This window comes from Bubalus bubalis, chromosome 8 (genome assembly GCF_019923935.1).
Source record: "Bubalus bubalis isolate 160015118507 breed Murrah chromosome 8, NDDB_SH_1, whole genome shotgun sequence".
Taxonomy (NCBI): Eukaryota; Metazoa; Chordata; class Mammalia; order Artiodactyla; family Bovidae; genus Bubalus; species Bubalus bubalis.
In genome coordinates this window covers 7250606-7267118 of record NC_059164.1, presented here as the reverse complement: position 1 = coordinate 7267118, position 16513 = coordinate 7250606, and the positions used below count along the sequence as shown (strand labels likewise).

The following is a 16513-nucleotide window of genomic DNA, read 5'->3' as shown; positions in this document are numbered from 1 at the left end:
CGTGTGAAGCCAGGGGCTGCGCGCCTGTGGATGCGCTCGGTTTGCACATGCACAGTGGAGCCCTCTGTGATTCCGCAGGGTGGGTCGCGAGGCTGCGCTGAGCAGGGTTGAGAGCAGCCGGGAGGCAAGGCACTTGTAGTCTTGAGAAGACAAGAGGTCAGGAGCCTCATGAAGGAGCCGAGAGCGAGTGAGTTGGAGCCGCAGGTTCCTTCACCAGCTGCCTGCTTTAGGAAGAGCACGTGGCCCAGGGTGGAGGCGAGTTGCGGGGAGGGAGTGGCGAGGGACAGGCCTGTCAGGGTGTTGCCCTGTCCTGGGTATGACCTGGGGGCTCTGGACAAGGCACAGTGTCCAGAGGTGTTGAGTGTGACCGACAGTGGGGTTTGTGAGGAGCCAGGCGGTACTCCCAGCATGTTGCATCTAAGGGGTGGATGGTGGGGGCCTGCTGTCCATTGTGTGTGTGTGTGTGTGTGTGTGTGTGTGTGCGCGCGCGCGCGCGTGCACGCGTGTGTGAGAGAGAGAGCTCGAGCAAGCGAGAGATGTACCTTCAGACTGAGGCCCTTCTTCTTGTCGCTACTCCAGGCCCGTTGGTGAAAACCAAGACTGCCCTGGGCAAAGTGGGTGCCGGGGGCACATTGCCCAAGGGGTGTGAAGAGGGGGCCGTTTGGGGCCGGGGGAGAAATAACTTAACTTCTGTACTTTCAGTTAGACCAGAATAAAGCAGTGTTTATTTAGTTGCATTTGAGACTCAAAAGGAGCAGTGTCCCCCTCGTTTCTGGTAGTTTTAGAATTCTTTATGAATCTGAGTCATTTTGAACCTTTAAACAGTGCCTTTGTGAGAGCCAAGGAGAACTGCATACTGATGGCTTCTCTGTGTGTTTCCTCTGCAGAAAACCACTCTCTGACGAAGGATGTATTGTGTGCCGCTCTGCACTGTGAGCAGAGCGTGGTGAGGCTTCTGCTGTTATCTGCCCTGCGAGGGGTCATTCTGGTGCACGACCACTACCAGGTTTGGCATCCTTGATGTCTCAGAGACCTTCCTATTCCTTATGACTGGCCCATGCAGGACAGTTTCCTGTTCCAGGCTTGCTGGCTTGGTCCTAAAGACAAGGGACCATGGTGCAGAGCTGTGTGGGGAGTCAGGGCTGCAGACTGGGTGTCCACACCTCTTCCCCCAGGTCTTCCAGCTGCTGCTTGAGTGGCTGGCACAGGCTTGGGAGAGCTGGTTGTTAAATGTTTAAGAGTTTTGCAAGCTGGTTCTTAAACATAGACGTCATTAAGAATCCAATTATATATGGTAAAATAAAGTTGAAAACAAAGACACTAAACATTCAAGATTCCTCACTTCCTAATTAGTTTAGCATAGTTTGCTCTTGTCTGAGAAGGTTTGCGCTCTTTTATCTGCACAGCGGGCCTGCTGCTGCTGGTCTCTTCCCCATCCTGTGTTCAGTGACGTCATGTTGCCTGTTTGAGTAGGTCATGCCGAGAGTCTGGCAGACAGAAGGCACATGGGGGCAGAGGAAGAAAGCCATATGTGCGTGAGTTTGCCACCAAGTAGGAAGTGAATAGTCTGGTCTGATGGACTGCCCAGCCCCACCCTCCCCAGGCCTCAGATGGACAAGACTCCGGCAAAGGCCTTATGCTCTGAACACCACTGATCCCAGGCTTCTCGTCTTCCTTGCTCCACAATTCAGAGGTTCTGTGTGGTGGCCTCTTTAGGTGACTTGCGTTTTGGTGCTCAGATCACACGCAGAGAAGTTCATGTGTGCCCAGGAAACCCCAAGGCAGGGGCTCAGAGCCCAGGACTCTCTACTGTGACACCTCAGAATTCTTCACATTTACCTTGCTTGGAACACGCATTTGTTAGTTCTCTGATCATCTGAACAATTCGTGACTTTCCTTTGTGAGAGTGATCAGTGGCAGTTTTGAGAAAGATATTTAGAAGCATTATTAAAATGTAATGTGTTCTCTCAGCCTTAGCACCATCTTTTGAGAAACTTCTGTGCCATGAGAGTGAAGTGGAGGAAGAAGCCATTGTGCAAAAGAAAAAAGATGAGGTGGAGGTCCAAGCAAACGTGTACACCCATGGCAGCCACAGAGGCAGGAACAAGGGAAGCCAGAGGCCAGGGACGCTGGGACAAACTGCTGGACTGCATGCCTACTATCCAGAACTTGTCTCAGTGGATCTGGAACTTTGAATGGTCTCCATGGCCATTCTGATCTCCTCAACCACCTTTGAGACACTCATCTTGCTTGTATCAAAGCAGTCCCTTTTGGTCCTTTGCCCTCAGTTCAGATCAGTCGCTCAGTCACATCTGACTCTTTGTGACCCCATGAATCGCAGCATGCCAGGCCTCCCTGTCCATCACCAACTCCAGGAGTTCACTCAGACTCATGTCCATCGAGTCAGTGATGCCATCCAGCCATCTCATCCTGTCATCCCCTTCTCCTCCTGCCCCCAATCCCTCCCAGCATCAGAGTCTTTTCCAAAGAGTCAGCTCTTCGCATGAGATGGCCAAAGTCCTGGAGTTTCAGCTTTAGCATCATTCCTTCCAAAGAAATCCCAGGGCTAATCTTCAGAATGGACTGGTTGGATCTCCTTGCAGTCCAAGGGACTCTCAAGAGTCTTCTTCAACACCACAGTTCAAAAGCATCAATTCTTCAGCACTCAGCCTTCTTCACAGTCCAACTCTCACATCCATACATGACCACAGGAAAAACCATAGCCTTGACTAGACGGACCTTTGTTGGCAAAGTAATGTCTCTGCTTTTGAATATGCTATCTAGGTTGGTCATCACTTTCCTTCCAAGTAGTAAGCGCCTTTTAATTTCATGGCTGCAGTCACCATCTGCAGTGATTTTGGAGCCCAAAAAAATAAAGTCTCACACTGTTTCCACTGTTTCCCCATCTATTTCCCATGAAGTGATGGGACTGGATGCCATGATCTTCGTTTTCTGAATGTATGGACTAGTTCTATTCTCAGTTGTGGCTGAACATAACGTGTACAATAAATCATCTCTTTTGATGTCTTAGCTGAAGGAAAAAAAAATTAGTATGTGTTGATTTACATGAGATAGGGGCTTCCCTGGTGGCTCAGTGGTAAAGAATCCGCTGGCCAATGCAGGGAACTAGGGTTCAATCCCTGGGTCAGGAAGAGTTCCTGGAGAAGGAAATGGCAGCCCACTCCGGTATTGTTGCCTGGAGAATCCCATGGACAAAGGAGCCTGGCGGACTACAGTCCACGGGGTCACAGAGAGTCAGAAGTGACTGAGCATGCACGAGTTACATGAGATGCCTTCCCCAAATCCCCACAACCTGGGACTGTGCTTGCAACATCAGGAAGAACTGGGTGATGAAATAAATCAATTCTGATGATGTGAAATAAATGATATACAGCAGAACTATATTTAAAATGGGTAACCAACAAGGACCTACTGTATAGCACAGGGAATTCTGCCCAGTGATGTGTGGCATCCTGGATGGGAGGGGAGTTTGGGGAGAATGGATCCATGTATATGGATGAGTCCTTTGCTGGTTACCTGAAACAACCACAGCATTGTTAATTGGCTATACCCCAATACAAAATTAGAAGTGTTAAGTTTGGAGGAAAAATGATATATAGCAGCACTTCTGAGTCCAGGGAAGTGTGTATAGGTTTATATGTGTCTGTACATATAAACACATGTGATCTCCTGCTTTTGGGGTCATTTTATATTTTAAGTGAAGTTATATTTGCCAGTTAGTCTTATGAATTATAGGTATTTTACATTCTTTTTAATTTATAGGTATTATGTATTTTATAAAATGATCAGTCTTTTATACAGCTGTTTATGCTTGTAAAAGATGCTGATAATGTGTCCATGGAGTCTTAAGAGTCAGGGCCTAGACCAGGGATTCTTCCATGGGGCTTCTCCAAGCACCCATTTCCCCTGCCAAAGAGTGGCCTGGCACCTTCCTTGAAAAGTGTCTGTTTTCAGGCCAGGAGGTCATGTGTCAGGCTCTCAGCTGGGCAGTGCTGGTCCTTGCCGTGCCCTTGTGTCCGCTGGGTAAATGGCAAGGCCAGGCAGAGCAAGGCTCTCCTGGTTCCCGGCCAAGGGCTCCTTCCAAGGCCTTGCAGTGTGCACCCAGGCAGTTGGGCAGGATCAGACATTCTCTGTCTCCTCTGCCCTGTTTCCTTAGAGTGAGGACGGTGGACTGGCAGCTGTGTAGACAGTAGACTGACGGTCCATGTGATGCTTGGCAAGGATGCCGGTGCGTCTGGTTGAGCTCATGCCAACAGTCTCCAACTGTATCACTGCTGTGTTTTCTAGGAATTGGAAAAGATATGGACCTCTCCCCATCAACTAAGCTGTGAAGGCCTTCGCAGGAATCTCTCCAGAGCCTTGGAAAGCTTCAGAAGCAGTTTGGAAGATGCCAATGAGCAGGACTGTGAATGCCAGCCTGGGCCGGCCTCCAAGCCACACACGTATGCCTTGGTGGGGCCCAAGCTGCCTCAGTCTCTCTCTTCATAAGGGCGATGTCATGCATTAGTAAATTATGAATCTCAGGCAATAATGTGTAACATACACCATTCATGGCTCAGAGGGTAAAGCATCTGCCTGCAATGTGGGAAACCGGGGTTCGATCCCTGGGTCAGGAGGAGCCCCTGGAGAAGGAAATGGCAACCCACTCCGGTACTCCTGCCTGGAAAATCCCATGGACGGAGAAGCTTGGTAGGCATCATGGGATCCCAAAGAGTCGGACACGACTGAGGAACTTCACCTTCACACACCGTTAACATACACGTTAATGCATGTATTTTCTCACCCACACCAAAGTTTCCCATGACTTTTAACTTTTGAAATTGTAAGTGGTAGGAGCAGCATTAGTGCTGAGGCTGGCTTTATTGGGGATCAAGAAATTGAATCAAAATGTCAAGATTCAAGGTTACAATATGGTAGTAAAGATGTTCTGTAGAGTCAGGCAGTGATTTTCCAAAGCACCTTCATACTGGGTTAATTTTGCTCTGTGGTCTCAAAGTGTTAACCCTCAGAAGAGGAAGTTGGGGACTTGTTTCTGAAAGTGACTTATTCCCAGAAGAAATGGTGTTCCTCTGACTTTTTGGTATCCTCATTTCTCGTACATTCCATGGTCTACCCTAACTGTTCTTTCTGCATTTATGAGAAGCCGTTTGTCATGCATCCTTACTCCCCTGCCTCCTCCTGCCTGGCAGGGGTGTCGTGATATTAATGGGTGTTCACACACAGACACATTGTGTGTCCAATTAGCTGAGAAATTTTAGGGAAACGCCATCTTGTTATCTAGCTCATTTCCTGGGAACTGAGGCAGTGTATTCAACAAACATTGTTCCTGGGGCTTTATCTTGCCTAAATTAGCTTTAATTTTCTGCCATTTTAGGTTGGCCCAAAGCCTGGAGAAGACGTTATTGTTGTCTGGGAATCCCATAATGACTTTTCTTAGCAATTTCACAGTAGCTGAGGGTGAGTATGTAGGTCCTCCAAGTGTGCTTGATTAAAAATTAAATTTAGTTTCTCACACAAATTTATCATTAAAATAAGACATGTAAAGGGTGAGTTATGCTATCTATATGTGGTAAATAGCAATTTAGAGCCTGGATGCTCTGATGTATTTGGGGCTGAGAAGAAAGTCCTAGAATCCTGGGTACCAAAACGAAGAAAGGATGAGAGACGCTTCTGTGGTCCAGGAGTCCCCCTGGCCCTGTCTCCCTGTCTCCCAGTCTTATAGATCCCGAAGCCCCCTTGCATCACCATGTCAGGTCTGAAGAATTCTGGCAAATCTCTTGTTCGGAAAAGTGAGATGAATAGATATGTGGGGAGAAGTGAGTTTCCTTGGTCACTGTTCCCTTGGTGGGGACACTTCTTTCTAGAGTAAAATTTAAAATGCATGGGTCTTAGAGGAAGCAACTGAACAGAATTGCCACATCATCTGGGGTTTTGTTTTACTTCTGATACAAGTGATCGCAGCACCCCCATGGAAGAGTAAGGTTTGACTTTATTTGGTGCTTGTTACGGGCTGGATGGAGTGGAAGAACAGTCCTTGCCAGGTTTTCATGACAGATCTTGTCTTCACTACTTCAGTCAGGAGTAGCCCAAATATTTATTATTATAAGATTTCCTTCCTTCTGATTGTCTTTCAGATGTAAAAGTAAAAGATTTGATGCAGAATATCAGCAAGTTAACTGAAGAGCTCCGATCTTCTCTGCACGTCTCAGATGGAACCATCAACAGTATTTTAGAAGCAAACATCTCCCACTCAAAGGTCGGGCTGCTGCTTCTGTTCATGGCTGGGGCTGCTGACCTCCTGTGGTCCTATCCCTACCCTACGGCTGGGGGTCCCCTGTGAACCGTGTGTGTGTATTTGTTAATCGCTCAGGTGTGTCTGACTCTTTGCAACCCCCTGGACCATAGCCCATCAGCCTCCTCTGTTCATGAAATTTAGCCAAGAATACTGGAGTAGGTAGCTGTTTCCTTCTCCAGGGGATCTTCCTGACCCAGGGATCCAACCTGAGTCTCCCGCATTGCAGGCAAATTCTTTACCATCAAAGCCAGCAGGGAAGCCCCTGAACCATGTAAATGGAGCCAGAAAGGAGATCACAAAACACGCTGGCAACCCAGGGGCATCATGATCTGCTGCCAAGACCTTGGAGTCTCCAGTTTCATAATAGTGTCTTTACCAGAGTTCAGTTCAGTTCAGTCACTCAGTTGTGTCCAACTCTTTGCAACTGCAGCGCACCAGCCTTCCCTGTCCCATCACCAAGTCCTATATCTTGCTCAAACTCATGTCCATCAAGTTGGTGATGCCATCCAACCGTCTCATCCTGTCGTCCCCTTCTCCTGCCTTCAGTCTTTCCCAGCATCAGGGTCTTTTCTGATGAGTCTATTCTTTACATAAGGTATTGGCCAAAGGATTGGAGTTTCAGCTTCAACATCAGTCCTTCCAATGAATATTCAGGACTGATTTCCTTTAGAATGGACTGGTTGGATCTCCTTGCAGTCCAAGGGACTCTCAAGAGTCTTCTCCAACACCGCAGTTCAAAAGCATCAATTCTTTGGCACTCAGCTTCCTTTAGGGCCCGACTCTCACATCTATACATGACCACTGGAAAAGCCATAGCTTTGACTAGATGGACCTTTGTTCGCAAAGTAACATCTCTGCTTTTTAATATGCTATCTAGGGTGGTCATAGCTTTTCTTCCAAGGAGCAAGCGTCTTTTAATTTCATGCCTGCAGTCACCATCTGCACTGATTTTGGAGCCCCCAAAATAAAGTCTGTCACTGTTTCCACTGTTTCCCCATCTATTTTCCATGAAGTGATGGGACCAGATGCCATGATCTTGGTTTTCTAAGTGTTGAGTTTTAAGTCAACTTCTTCACTCTCCTTTTTCACTTTAATCAAGAGGCTCTTTAGTTCTTCGGTTTCTGCCATAAAGGTAGTGTCATCTGCATATCTGAGGTTATTGATATTTCTGCTGGCAGTCTGGATTCCAGGTTGTGCTTCATCCAGCCCAGCGTTTCTCATGATGTACTCTGCATATAAGTTAAATAAGCAGGGTGACAATATACAGCCTTGATGTACTGTTTTCCCAATTTGGAACCAGTTTGTTGTTCCACATCCGGTTCTAACTGATGCTTCTTGTCCTGCATGCAGATTCCTCAGGAGGCAGGTCAGGTTGTCTGGTATTCCCATCTCTTTAAAAATTTTCCACAGTTTGTTGTGATCCACGTAGTCAAAGGCTTTGGCATAGTCAATAAAGCAGAAGTAGATATTTTTCTGGAACTCTCTTGCTTTTTTGATGACCCAACGGATGTTGGCAGTTTGATCCCTGGTTCCTCTGCCTTTTATAAATCCAGCTTGAACATCTGGAAGTTCACGGTTCACATACTGTTGAAGCCTGGCTTGGAGAATTTTGAGCATTACTTTGCTTGTGTATGAGATGAGTGCATTGAGCGGTAGTTTGAACATTCTTTGGCATTGCCTTTCTTTGGGTTTGGAATAAAGACTGACATTTACCAGTCTTGCATCCACTGCTGAGTTTTCCAAATTTGCTGGCATATTGAGTGCAGCACTTTCACAGAATCATCTTTTAGGATTTGAAATAGCTCAACTGAATTCCATCACCTCCACTCACTTTGTAGTAATGTTTCCTAAGGCCCACTTGACTTTGCATTCCAGGATGTCTGGGTCTAGGTGAGTGATCATATTGTTGTGATTATCTGGGTCATGAAGATCTTTTTTGTACAGTTCTTCCATGTATTCTTGCCACCTCTTCTTAATATCTTCTGCTTCTGTTAGGTCCATACCATTTCTATCCTTTATTGTGCCCATCTTTGCATGAAGTGTTCCCTTGGTATCTCTGATTTTCTTGACAAGATCTCTAGTCTTCCCCATTCTATTGTTTTCCTCTATTTCTTTGTATTGATCACTGAGGAAGACTTTATTTCTCCTTGTTATTCTTTGGAACTCTGCATTCAGATGGGTATATCTTTCCTTTTCTCCTTTACCTTTAGATAACCATTTTGCCTTTTTGCATTTCTTTTTCTTGGGGATGATCTTGATCACTGTCTCCTGTACAATGTCACGAACCTTCATCCATATTTCTTCAGGCACACTATCTATCAGATATAATCCCTTGAATCTATTTCTCACTTCCACTGTATAATCATAAGGGATTTGATTTAGGTCATACCTGAATGGTCTAGTGGTTTTCCCTACTTTCTTCAATTTTAGTCTCAATTTGGCAATAAGGAGTTCATGGTCTGAGCCATAGTCAGCTCCCGGTCTTGTTTTTGCTGACTGTATAGAGCTTCTCCACCTTTGGCTGTAGAGAATATAATCAGTCTGACTTCAGTGTTGACCATCTGGTGATGTCATGTGTAGAGTTGTGTCTTGTGTTGTTGGACAACAGTGTTTGCTATGACCGGTGCATTCTCTTGGCAAAACTCTGTTAGCCTTTGCCCAGCTTCATTTTGTACTCCAAGGCCAAATTTGACTGTTACTCCAGGTATCTCTTGACTTCCTACAAATTTTGCATTCTCATCCCCTATGATGAAAAGGACATCCTTTTTGGGTGTTAGTTCTAGAAGGTCCTGTAGGTCTTCATTGAACTGTTCAACTTCAGCTTCTTCAGCATTACTGGTTGGGGCATAGGCTTGGATTACCGTGATATTGAATGGTTTGCCTTGGAAACGAACAGAGATCATTCTGTCATTTTTGAGATTGCATCCAAGTACTGCATTTCGGACTCTTTTGTTGACTGTGATGGCTACTCCATTTCTTCTAAGGGATTCTTGCCCGCAGTAGTAGATATAATGGTCATCTGAGTTAAATTCACCATTTCCAGTCCATTTTAGTTCGCTGATGTTCCTAAAATGTCGATATTCACTCTTGCCATCTCCTGTTTGACCAGTTCCAATTTACCTTGATTCATGGACCTAATGAATGGTTGTTGCTGACCCATGAAAAGATCCAGGGATTCTTGGCCTCTGGAAGAGAAGAACTCAATCTGGGGCCAGAGTCGAGGCTTGATTGCTCTGAGCTTTTGGGCAATAGAATTTTATTAAACTGTAAAAGGGATAGAGAAAGCTTCTGACATAGACATCAGAAGGGGTCACAAAGAGTACCCCCTTGCTAGTGTTAGCAATGGAGTTATATACCTTATACCTTTTAATTAGTTATTATAGTGAATAAAAAAATGTCTCAAGTTTGTGAAAATTTTATGAGACCTACTCTCACAATGTACAGTTTAGGATAACAAGATTAGAATTTAACAATAGAAAGATCCTCCAGACCTACTGCCATAATATACATTCTAAGATATCAGGGTTAGTCAGAAGGTTTTCAGGAAGGAGAAACTGTCCTCCAGCCGGATCCAGTGTTGTTATATAATCCCTAGTACAGAATTTAAACTGAGTTTTGTAATTGACTGAGACTAAGGAATGCAGAGGAAAAAAAGTTTGTCCTTTTCTCCTCCTTGAGAGTTCCAGACCCCCAATCTCCACTTTGAGAGCCCCAGACCCCTTTCTCCTCCTTGGGGACCCTGAACTTCTTATCAATCTGCCTGGGAATTGACTCTCTCACTAACATTCCAGGTTCCTATGCACTGTTGTTCTTTACAATTGTTGTCTGGACTTGACCAGAGTTAGAAAGGGTAAAATTGGTGGTGATGTTCGTTCCTGATTCCCAAACTGATTTCCTTTCAGTAGGAAATGCTGTGCAACCTGAGAGCATGTTGGAGCAGTGGAACAGCAGCGGGCAGGCCACCACCTGGTGGGGGAGGAGCACTGAGGCCCAGGAGTAAGGAGATGGGGACATAGGCTGGGTTTGCCCATGCAGGGCAGAGCAGGTGAACTTCATCTGGATCCTCCGCAAGTGCTTTGCTGAGATCACCTTTTGGCTCTCGCATGGGGGTTTACTTCCCCGTTGGTAAAGAATTTGACTGCAGTGTGGGAGACCCAGGTTTGATCCGTGGGTCAGGAAGAACCCCTGCAGAAGGAAATGGACAACTCACTCCAGTATTCTTGCCTGGAGAATTTCATGGACAGAGGAGCCTGGCGGGCTATAGTCTGTAGCAACTGAAGCGACTTAGCACCGCAGAGGTTGCTGCCTGATTAGCAAGCGGCCGCCAGGTGTCGCTGACGCTCTGCCGCGGGAGGGCTGGGTCCTGCGAGGGCTCGAGGTCTAAGGCGCCTTTGCGGTTGAGGTGGTTGTGCAGTGCTTTCTTTGTGCACGTCCTTCTGACCATGTGGGTCACTGCGGATGGTCACCCGAGTGACTGGATGGTGAGGCTATCGGCAGGGGCGTTTAAAAAGCTTGCATTCTTGGGATTCAGATTAGTAATGTAAGTTAGTAATATTTGCTGTGCTGCCTAAGTGGATACATGAACTCTTGTGTGCCTATAAATCTGAGATAATAAATTCATGTTTGGTTAAGTGACACTTGGGCCCTAGATTCTTCTAGATTGTTAGGTTGATGGCAGCATCTCTTAATACATATTATCAGTAGTAACTTCGGCATTTCTCTCTTTGAACTTCTCTGCCTTTCCCTGGGTCGGGAAGATCTCCTGGAGAAGGAAATGGCAACCCACTCCAGTATTCTTGCCTGGAGAATTCCGTGGATTGAGGAGCCTGGTAGGCTACAGTCCACGGGGTCTCAAAGAGTCTGAGCGACTTCACTTCGCTTCGCTTTGCCTTACCCTCAGCCAGTGGTTCAGTTCATCACCTACCTCAGAGGTCTCAGAGCTTCCAGACATGGAGTCCGCAGTTCCCCGAAGGCAGCAGGTGTCTGTGGGTTGGCTTGCGAGATAAATAGACGTGTTTGTGCAGCAGAGTTCCAGAAGCATGTGTGAGGTGGCGTTTCAGTGTGAGCCGTGCAGTGAGGGAGCCCCTGGGCGTAAGGAGCTGCCCCGAGGATGGGGCTGAGGGCTCAGACGGAAATGGGGAGAAATCCCCACTGTGAGAAGTCACGGGAGAGCCACAGGTTGGCCGACTCAGGTCAGCGCTCCCGAGGAGGCAGAAAGGGACGGAGCCGGGCCGACTGGTGGGGACACTGGCACCTGGGAAGCCCCTCTCTCCCCACGCTCTGTCCATGAACGCCTGTATCTCCAGGTTAAACCCGAATCATAGATTCCTGGGTCCTGGAGTCCACCTCCCGGACTGAATCCCCTTCCCCCGCCTGAGACCAACCAAGCTTCCTACGCTGGGATGCGATGTTCTTGGCTCAGGTTAGCAGTGACTTCCTCCCTGTGTGTTCCAGGCCACATTTTTATTCTTTTAAATGTCACAGCGAGGTCTAAGAGTTCAGGGCCATAGACTGAGAGAGCAGCCAGAGGTGCTTCTTCTCCCTGGATGCTCTCAGCTGGGGAAGACTGGGTTCTAGCATCCTCAGCAGCTTTGTCCCTTCCCTCCCCCCAGCACCCAGGTACTTATGGAGGGAGGAAGGGAAGGGCTGCCCTGGCTCTGATCGCTCCTGGGAGGCTTCTAAAGGGAGGAGGTACTCTGAAACCTTGTCTTATTTATGTCCCTCGGGCAGAAATGCGTGCATTTGGTGGGCCTGGCGCAGTTTCTCTCTCTCACTCGAGGAGGCCATCACTGAGCATCAGGAGCGACTGGTGCTCTGTTAGCTTAGAGATGCCTGGTCAGGATTCAGCCAGCTCCACACATCCCATTTGTTACAGCGCATGAGGCTTGTCTTCTGGAAAGCTGCAATGGATAGTTCTTGGTGTAACTCGCTTCAGAGCAGACCCCGGTAAACAACTGGCTCATTCTGGCTTTTCTCTTCCCTGAGAGAGAAAGAAATAATTACTTTGTGAGTGGAGTTTAGAGTTTCTGGCCCACGCAGAGGACTGTGGCCAGGTGTGCCCTTTAAGGGACTTACCTGGTAGTCGAGGGGCGAGACTCCGAGCTCCCAATGCAGGAGGCCTGAGTTTCATCCCTGGTCAGGGAACTAGATCCTAGGTACTGCAACTGAAGACCCGCATGCCACAGTGAAGATCAAAGATCTTGAGTACCGAAACTAAGACCCTGTGCATTCAAATGCATCAGTAATAAATATATTAAAAAAAAAGGCACTGCCAACCACGCAGCATCTTACCTGAGGGAGCTGGTGCCAGCCGTGCCTGCAGGTAACCCCACCCCCGTGGCTTCAGACCAGAGCTTACATAGGTCCTTTTAACTTGGGGAGCTTCAGACCCCCACTGTCAGTAAAGAAACAAAAATGTTGAATGGCCCCTCTAATGGGGCCTCTCTTTCATTACTCACACTTAGGTAAATATTTTTAAGCCTAAGTCTTAAGATTGATTGCATTAATTTCTGCAGAAAGTATTTCTTACTGGTTCTGGCCAGTTATTCTAACCATCAAGGTGTTTTCAGTCCTGATCTACTTTGCAGAGTGTTATTTGTCTCTCATCTTGGCCAGTCACAAAGGAGAAAAGCACACCTTCTATATCTTCAATTGTGTTATCAATATAGAAAGAGGCTTGTGACCTGAGGAGTCGCCAGCCTGCACCTGTTTAACAGTTTGGGCTCATAGACCAGCTGTAGCACAACCGGTAACTCGCGTGTGTGCTCAGCCACTTCAGTCACGACCGACTCTTTGCAACCCCATGGACTGTAGCCCACCAGGCTCCTCTGTCCATAGAATTCTCCAGGCAAGAATACTGGAGTGGGTTGCATGCGCTCCTCCAGGGGATCTTCCTGACCCAGTGATAAAAACTGCATCTCTTATGTCTCCTGCATTGGGCAGGAGGGTTCTTTACCATTAGTGCCCTGGTAACATACTACTCTGCCTTCGAAATAAAATGACTTTGTATTGATCTGGCATGATTTTAGCAATTTCCATATTCTTAAAGGGCTTGTAGCTAACCCAGGATCAGAATTCATACCAGGACTGACATTATCTGCCAGTCTTTTCTAAAGTTTACTTTAAGAGATAAAGCTAAGGTGGTTTTAACTTTCTTCTTGACTTCTAAAACACTCTTGGTAATAGAATGTTATACTGTCTGAAGCCCTGGGAGGAGGGAGCCCTGGGGATGGGCCGGGGTTGGGGTTCTGTGGGGGAGTGGAGTTTCCCACCAGGCCTGTAGCTGGTGGGTGACTGTCTTAGGGGCAGGCCCTCCCCCTTATTGCCACTTCAGGACAGGATGGGGGGCTTGATACTGGCCCATAGACTTTTATAGGAGTATGGAAGCAAAGAAGGAATTCACTAATTTAACTCTCGTTCTTAAATTCAATACTTTTCAATCAATAAACCCATCTAATTCTTATACATCTTTTTTCACATTCCAGTAAGTCAAGCTCTGTTTTTGCTGTTAGCCTCCTGTCAGCTATAATGGATGTCACTGGGCTGCGTGTCATTTATAATGATCTCGTTTGGTTCTCCCCTTGGAGCACTTTTGGGTCTTGTTATCGTCTCTTTTGCTCAGATGGATAAACTCAGGCTAACAGTGTTGACCTCTGGGGGGTCCCACAGGAGGAGTTGGAGTTGCCTTATTCTGGATCCTTCCTGAGTCCTCCCCGTGGTCTTCCCACTGTGTGTGGCTGCAGCCCTTCCAGATGGTCTAGGAGCCACCTACTGCCCTCTCATCGCACCCCACCCAGGCCTCTTCATTGTGCTGGCAGATCCAAGCCCGATGGGACCCTGGGAGCTGGGCCCCAGCTCCTCTCTGTCCTGTAGAAACTGGTGCCTAGTATCCAGTCCACTTCTTTGCTTTGACAAAAGCAGAGGTGGCCCAGTCACCTCCTGTGATGTTCCCCATCCTTCCCCGTCACTGTCGGTGCTTTTTTTCTAGTCACAGGTAGGCTGAGAACAGTGATTCCTCCCAGTGTTTCTGTGTGCCTCTGAGTCTGAAATTACCAGCTGTGCAAACCCACCTCTGAACTGCTGCTCTGAGCGCAGTTAGAGTTTTGGCAGATCCCAGGAAACAAGCTCCTGCTGAAAATGTAAATATCTCTCCTGGCAATCACTTCCGCTTTTATAGGGAGTCTGTGAACGTGAATGAATGTCTCATCGAGTGTGTGTGTGTGTGTGCTTGGATCACAGTGGTGGGGAGCTGTCTGCCCTGGACCCCTGGCTCCTTGAAGTTTTCCAAGAAGATGTGGACATGTAGGAAAGGTGCTGGCAAGTTGGCATCCGCATGTTTAATTAAACTGCCTGGACTAGTCTGAGCTGAAAGATGACTGACTCTAAAACAGATTCACCCATGATATTTCGAGTCCAACAAAACTGAGTATTTTCTCTGTTTTTCTTACTCCCTGCCTGTTTGAGGCATCTTTTGAGCAGGGAAAGTGGTCACAGTAAAATTAAAAACAAAGATAAAGAATGAAGTAGGGAGGCACAGAGCAGGCATGGAAGCAGACACGCTGCAAGGCGCTGTTCTGTGTGTGGTGTGGCCGTGAGGTTTCTGCATGAAGGCAGCCCCTGGGCCCTCCCCGTTGGTTGAGAGACGTGTATACAAGTTTTAAGACAAATGTTGGCTTTAGGGCTAAATTCTAAATGATGCATGGAATACGATCCTTCTTGGGGACCACACTTGATGCTGAGATGGTGCAGAGGGACCCTCACCAGCTGGTTCTGGTTGGTGCCCACATGAGACCGGGGCAGTGATCCCGACTTAAGGAGAACTTCCATGGAAGTCTGTTTTACAGAACTGGCCAAAGAGAGGCTTCCCTAATCGAAGTGAAGGGTGGATGTACATTACCCCCAACCCCTCTTTGAAACCCTCTTTCAACCAGAGGCATGCACCTTCCCTTAGAGACTGCCTTGTAAGTCCCCTGTGGAAAAAGAGCTTTTGGTTAATTAGGTATGAAAACAACATCTTTCTCAAAGATTCAAAATGTCCATCAGCATATTAAATTCTCTCTCCGTTTGTGATGGTTAGTTTTATATGTATATAGGGCTAGGCCACAGTACCCAGATATTTGGCAAATAGCAATCTAAGTGTCCCTGTGAAGTTATTTTTTAGATGAGATTAACATTGATATCTGTAGACTTTGTGCAGATGGTCGCTGTTTTTCAGTTGCTCAGTTCTGTCCGACTCTTTGCAACCTCATGGCTTCCCTGTCCCTCACCTTCTCCCCAAGCTTGCTCAAACTCATGCCCATTGAATCAATGACACCATCCAACCATCTCATTGTCTGTTGCCCCCTTCTCCTCCTGCCCTCAATCTTTCCCAGTATCAGGGTCTTTTCCAATGAGTCAGCTCTTTGCATCACGAGGCCAACGTGTTGGAGCTTCAGCTTCAGCATCAGTCTTTCCAATGAGTATTCAAGATTGATTTCCTTAAGGACTGACTGGTTTGATCTCCTTGTAATCCAGTCTTGAGCAGATTACTCTTTGTACTATGGGTGGGCCTCATCCAGTCGGTTGAAGAACTAAGTAAAAAGACAGAGGCTTCCCGGGGAAGGGGGATTCTGCCTCCAGATGGCTCCTGGGGCTAGTCTGCCACATTGGCTTGTCCCTGGGCTTCCCTGATGCCAGCTGACCCTGCAGAGCATGGTCTTGCCAAGTCCCTACAACTGAGTGAGCCAATTCCTTAAAAAAATCTCCTGGAAGATACATATCCTATAGTTTCTATTTCTCTAGAGAACCCCTATTAGTCCATCATTCTACTTCTTAATGATTCTGGGGGCTCTTTATGGCATTACATGAAAGCATCTGATGAGTTCTCCATGTTCACAAGGCTCCTAATAAGGGAACAGTAGCTCTTGTTCACAGAGGGCCCCTCTTAGCCAGAACATTTTGCAGTAATCGCAGCCATCAGAGTATGAACACAACAGGAAGTCTGCTGCTTGTTTTAAATTCTGCTTTATAATTTGTCACATTAACTGGAAGACCATTAACCGGAATTCATTCCCAGGCGGAGACGCAGCCCCAGCCCTCTCACAGAGGGAACAGTGGGGCCCTGCTTTTCACACTGTTTGCTTTTTCTTTTCAAAAATGATAACTGCCTTGGAAATCTGGTTTCCACTTGGAGATGGAGGAGAAAAAATAGTTCATGCT

At 47.0% G+C, this 16513-nt stretch overlaps 1 protein-coding gene across 1 annotated transcript in view; it reads left to right on the top strand.

The window, feature by feature from the left end:
* The window catches only part of LOC112586431 (ATP-binding cassette sub-family A member 13), a 115506-nt gene that overhangs the window by 46933 nt on the left and 52060 nt on the right, over nt 1-16513 (top strand). The window contains exons 16-19 of the mRNA XM_045166516.1: nt 888-1006; nt 4309-4473; nt 5744-5810; nt 6156-6277. Coding sequence (XP_045022451.1) covers nt 888-1006; nt 4309-4473; nt 5744-5810; nt 6156-6277 — 473 coding nt within the window. The remainder of the gene's footprint in view (nt 1-887; nt 1007-4308; nt 4474-5743; nt 5811-6155; nt 6278-16513) is intronic.